Source organism: Poromitra crassiceps, assembly GCF_964638095.1.
Source record: "Poromitra crassiceps genome assembly, chromosome: 2".
Lineage (NCBI taxonomy): Eukaryota > Metazoa > Chordata > Actinopteri > Beryciformes > Melamphaidae > Poromitra > Poromitra crassiceps.
The window spans coordinates 112013713-112019712 of NC_139624.1; the positions used below are offsets into that span (position 1 = coordinate 112013713).

At 43.3% G+C, this 6000-nt stretch overlaps 1 protein-coding gene across 4 annotated transcripts in view; it reads left to right on the forward strand.

Moving 5' to 3' along the window:
* The window catches only part of col11a1a (collagen, type XI, alpha 1a), a 178239-nt gene that overhangs the window by 74799 nt on the left and 97440 nt on the right, over positions 1-6000 (forward strand). For all 4 annotated transcript variants that reach the window (XM_083631995.1, XM_083631997.1, XM_083631996.1 and 1 more), the window contains 4 exons: positions 3792-3845; positions 5074-5118; positions 5309-5362; positions 5452-5496. In XM_083631995.1, coding sequence (XP_083488121.1) covers positions 3792-3845; positions 5074-5118; positions 5309-5362; positions 5452-5496 — 198 coding nt within the window. The remainder of the gene's footprint in view (positions 1-3791; positions 3846-5073; positions 5119-5308; positions 5363-5451; positions 5497-6000) is intronic.

Below are 6000 nucleotides of genomic sequence, written 5' to 3' on the forward strand. Positions count from 1 at the left end.
GTATTTGGTTCCATCTTATCACGTGTGCCTCCAGAGGGGCAAAGTGACCACCAGGTACGTCAGAGGAAGCCACACTGACCCTGCAGGGCTGTCTGGACAGCACAGCCTGGGAGGAGTTTATTGAATCATCTGATGACATTGATGAACTCACATACGTCAGTTCTTGGATTTCATATTGTGAAGACATTGTTATTCCTGTTAAGTCTGTCAAGAACTTCCCAAACAATAAACTATGGGTGAGCAGACACCTTAAAGTGTTATTTATATTATAAGTGTTTTTAAACAGGAACCTCCATGAGCACATGTCTGTACAAAAGGAGATTAAACAGGAAATCAGGGGCTAAACTGTGCTACAAACAAAAAGTTGAAAATAAGCTGAGTAATAACAACTTTGGCTCAGCCTGGGACAGTATAAATACCATGATTGGTCAACTGGGCAAAACCACGAAAATAGCGGTTCTAGATGGATTGTCCTCAGATCAAGTTCTGGCAGATGAAATTAACTAATTTTATTCTAGATTTGATGTACATGATTTTAGCAGTGAAACGGCTATTTTGAAAGGTGCTCTACTGAAATCCAGTGACCCAGTTACTCCTTTTAATGTTCATTCTGTTACAAATACTTTTAAACATTGTAAATCCAAGACAAGTGCTGGCCCTGATAATATTGGCAGTTGAATGCTCATCCACTGTGCAGAACAACTTGGCCCTATTTTTACTTATATTTTGAATTAGTCATTTCCCTGCAGAGGGCCCCCACACAGTGGAAACACTCTATTATAGTTCATGTGGCCAAAAATAAATGTCTTAAGCTCTGAATGACTTTAGACCCATAGCCCTGAAGTCATTTGAAAAACTGATAAAAAAAGAACTATTGAACTGGACTGAACATCTTCTGGACCCACTGCAATTTGCATATAAAACTAAGAGGTGTGTTCAGGATGCCACAATTACACTGCTCAATTACATAATGAACACCTCGAGGCCATCTCACTGATGTTATGGCCGGAACACACATCTTGCGTGTGCTGTGCGTCTGCGTGTCGTTTTCATTTCGGCGCCCATGTTAACAGGTTACAGCAGCCACACCACCGGCATCAGACGCGCGTCTCAAGCGCGTGTCTTGCGAGCGTGAGACGCGCGTCATCTAGAGAATAGAAGCGAAGCCTATTTTTTCCTTTTACCGCGCGCGTGTCTCTAGCGTGTCTCTACACAAATAGACACAAATAGACATTAAAATTATATTTTACAGGGGCAGCCACAGCCAATCAAGGCTCGTTTTGATTTGAGACGAGAGGATGAGCTGAGCTCACAGCTGCAGTTCTCCTGCCCTCTGACAGCCACACTGGCTTCGTTCCTCCCCTCCCCACCACACACACACAGACACACACACACACACACACACACAAATCATACTGCCTTGATTCTGAAGTGAGCCCAAGCGATCTTCAGTTAAAATCATCATTGTATTGTTTATAGCAAATTTAATAAAAGGTAAACTCTATAGGAAGATAGTTGGCAGACAGGCAGCAGCGCAGCAGCTGCCACGCAGCAGCCACGCTGCCTGTGTGGATTCCGCGGGCGTGCCAGCCGCAGCAAGCACGCCACGCACACGCACACGCCATGCACACGCAAGATGTGTGTCCCGGCCGTTAGACTTTTGTTTGTGGACTTTTCTTCAGCCTTCAACACCATACAACCACATCTGCTAGTCCAGAAGCTCATTGACAAGTTTGGCCTGGACAGTGGCATTGTTGGCTGGATTTTAGATCTCCTCACATGCAGGACTAGAGTGAGAGTAAATGATCAACTGTCCTAGCTGTCTATAACATCTACTGGCTCTCCCGAGGGTTACCTACTCTCTCCTTTTTGGTTCTTACTGTACACAAATGATTGTCTCAGCATGTTTCGAAACCACATTTTAAAGTTGGCAGACGATAGTCATAGTGAGCCTGTTGAATGGTGAGGAAACTGAGGATACAGTCATAGTGAGCCTGTTGGATGGTCAGGAAACTGAGGATACAGTCATAGTGAGCCTGTTGAATGGTCAGGAAACTGAGGATACAGTCATAGTGAGCCTGTTGAATGGTCAGGAAACTGAGGATACAGTCATAGTGAGCCTGTTGAATGGTCAGGAAACTGAGGATACAGTCATAGTGAGCCTGTTGAATGGTCAGGAAACTGAGGATACAGTCATAGTGAGCCTGTTGAATGGTCAGGAAACTGACGATACAGTCATAGTGAGCCTGTTGGATGGTGAGGAAACTTCTCACGATCCGGTTGTCGACTACTTCTCAAATTGGTGTTATGAATTGTATTAGTTTTGAATGTGTCCAAGACTAAAGACATGTTGATTGATTTTAGACGTTCTCTCTCCCTCCTGTCAGTACTGTGATTGATAGCCAAAATATTGAAATAGTGGAGTCCTATAAGTATTTGGGAACTATATTAGACAATAAACTAACTTTTGAGAGCAACACTAACATGGTTTACAAGAGAAGCCAGCAGCGTCTCTATTGTCTCAGGAAACGTTCTAAGTTCCAGGTTGACAAGACCTTGATGACTATTTTTACCATTGTTTTATTGAGTCTGTGTGTGAACTGGATGCACTACCGGTAACACCGCAGGATCTTTACAACAAACAACCACGTAAGAAAGCTAAATCCATCCTGTCTGATTGTTCCCATCCCTTACACCATCAGTTTCAGTTTCTGCCAACGGTTCCCTCCTCTTCCACCAATCAAAACTAACATATAAACACTCCTTCATTCCCTCTGCCATCTCCCTCCTCAACTCTGTGAGGAAAAGGTAGCCATTGCTCATGTCGCTATTTACATTTGAATGCACTTTACACTTCACTGTGTATGTTTTATTTATTGCGCTTACTTTTACTGTCTAATGTTTTTTATGTGTTTGTGTTTTTTGTGCTCTCTTGTATTGCACAACCAATTCCCCGTGGGGACAAATAAAGTTCTTGAATCTTGAATATACCAAAAATCTGAAATATATGCAGTTCGGCCGGCGGGAAAATGAATTGGCAAATGATACTAAATACTGTATGAAGAAATATTAGAGGTCGGGGGAATCGATACAACATAGTATCACAATATTTTGTGTGGCAATATATCGTACCGCACGAATGCCAAGTAGCACGTTATTTTATTATATAAATTGCCAAGTGCATGCAACATGTATGAGAGGTTTTTATGGCAGTGTTCATCTGTCTACTTGACTTTTGCTGCAATAAGTTAGATGAACAGACTGGAAACGTTATCGTAGATAAAACAGATGTTGATAAAGTTTTCCTTTGGGGACATAATTTGCAGTGGAAAAAAAGGCAATAAATCGCAATCTATCGCAATATCACAATACTCAATATATTGAAATACTAGCATATCGCAATATTGCATGACTTAAGTATCGTGATAATATCGTATCTTGGGGCATCTGGTGATTCCCACCCCTAAGAAATAATACCAATGAGAAAGGTATGGGAGTATGAAGTAAACATGTGCATTTCTAAATATATATATACAGTGCAGTACTACTGTACAGTAGGTGCTTTCTTTTAAGATACAGACCATAATATAGACTCAATGAAAAGGCTTCCAAGGCAGAGAGAACGCTCCATGTCATAAAATGATGAATCTGCTAACTGAATCTCATCACCTCATCGAACTCTCTCTCTCTCTCTCTCTCTCTCTCTCTCTCTCTCTCTCTCTCTCTCTCTCTCTCTCTCTCTCTCTCTCTCTCTCTCTCTCTCTCTCTCTCTCTTTATCTCTCTCTCTCAGGGAGAGGTAGGACCGATGGGATCCCCAGGCAACCCTGGAGAGGACGGACAGAGAGTAAGTACCTTCTTCCATGTGTTTTTTTTACTCCTGTCCTGAACCAGCGAGTTCCATCAGCTGTGGTCAAATGGCTCGAGCCCCCGGGCGGGCGGTCCCGGTGCGGTGCGCAGGTGGAGGCTATGAACTGGAGAGGAGGGTCTGCCCCACCCTCACACACACCTCAACCCCCAGGCCACGCTGCATGTCAGAATGTGTTCTTGCTCAGCTTGAGTTCAGGGTTTGACTGATGCCAATTCATTTAAATTTGAACGCTTTCAAGCCCAAAACACCTGCAAAAAATACCTATATTCTTTATTCTTCTCTGTCTTGTTTTAATCTTGCTTCAGAAACACCATTTAGAGTCTAACTCATTTTAGACCATCTGGGTAGTGTAGAGGTAAAAGCACTCGCCTACCACTGCGGGGCGGAGACCCGGATTCAATTCCCGGCATCGGTACTTCCACATTCCTACAGACACATTTGGCCGTGTCTGTGGGTAGGCTATGACTATGAGTCCTAGTCACTCCTTCTGGTCGGTCAGGGCGCCTGTTCGGGGGGAGGGGAACTGGGGGGAATAGTGTGGTCCTCTCACCCGCTATGTCTTGCCATTGAAACTCCTCGCAGTCAGGTGAAAAGCAGCAGCTGGCGACTGCACATGTATCACAGGTAGCAATCATGCTAGTCTACGGCTCTGCCCAGATCGGCAGAGGGGATGGAGCAATGACTGGGACAGCAGGGAAATTGGCCAAGTACAATTGGGGAGAAAAATCTGGGAGGGGGGGGATAAAAAACATTATAAAAAAAACATTTAGACCATCATGGGACACAAGACAGTCCATTAAACCCAGCATGGCATTAGAATTAAGCTTACAGGCTTCCCATAGACAGCCAGTATTGATCTATCCTACAATCAAATTATGTCATCAGACAAACTGCATAGATGCTTACATTTAATTCACCCTCCAGATTCTGATGCTTTTGCTGTCTAAGTTTCTGATCATGAGAAGTGATAGATAATATTTCCCCCTGGCCCTTACTGCTTTAAGTGCATCTCAAAGCACATATGGAGTCATTCTCATTCAGATTTAAGCATGTTTTAATTTTGTTCTTTAACTTTTCGGTGGACCACACAGATTGGATCATATCTTTTAAATGAAATGTCAATATCAGGTTGAATGTATTGAAATGTAGTTAAAATACATGTTATGAAATTGACACTGCAATCTTTTTCTATTTCTCTCCATAGGGCGAGGATGGAGAGATCGGGCCCAGGGGATTGGCTGGAGAGAGTGTAAGGATCGTCTGCCACTGCTTGTATAAGAGTCACTCTCTTTGTATTTTAAACCCCATTCAAATCCCTCAGCACACATTCACAAATGTCTCCACCAGGGGGCAGGATTGCCCTGCTGGATACTGTTCATGAGTGGAGCGAGTAGAAGATAAAAACTTTCTTTCACCTGGCTCCTTCTCTTTGCTCACAGGGTCCTCGAGGTCTGCTGGGGCCCCGCGGTCCTCCCGGCCCCACCGGACAGCCCGTACGTACGCATACCATCACTTATGACATCACTTCCTGTAATTGATATCAGATATAAAAGACAAAATCTGACTGTTTGGGTCTCTGCAGGGTGTTGCTGGCGTGGACGGGCCCCAGGGTGCCAAAGGAAACATGGTACGCACACAACTTCCTCTCAATAAGCCATCTGGCACAGTATTTTCTATTGTGCTGCACTGTTTAGGTTCGCCTCTTGTTTAGATTCACCTGTTGTTTAGGTTCGCCTGTTGTTTAGGTTTGCCTGTTGAAACGTTGTAGGATTGCACAGCTGTGAGGTCAAAGAGCTGCCTCAGAGGGCCTGGGAAGCAGAGTAGTCATATAAACTGTTTGCCCTGTTCACCTTTTATGACTTAATGTAAGAATATGAAAAGCAAAGTGAAATATGATGTCAGCCAGGGTTTGAAATGAGCAACAGCCACTAACAAAATTAGTCCTGCAACAATTAGTTGATCGACAGAAAATTATTCGCCAACTGTTTTTATAATCGATTACCGGTAATCATTCAACTAATTTGTAAGAAAAACATGATAACATTTTCTCATTCCAGCTTCTCAAATGTGAATATTTTCTGGTGTCTTTAGTCTTCTATGACAGTAAGCTGATTATCTTTATTGGGTTATG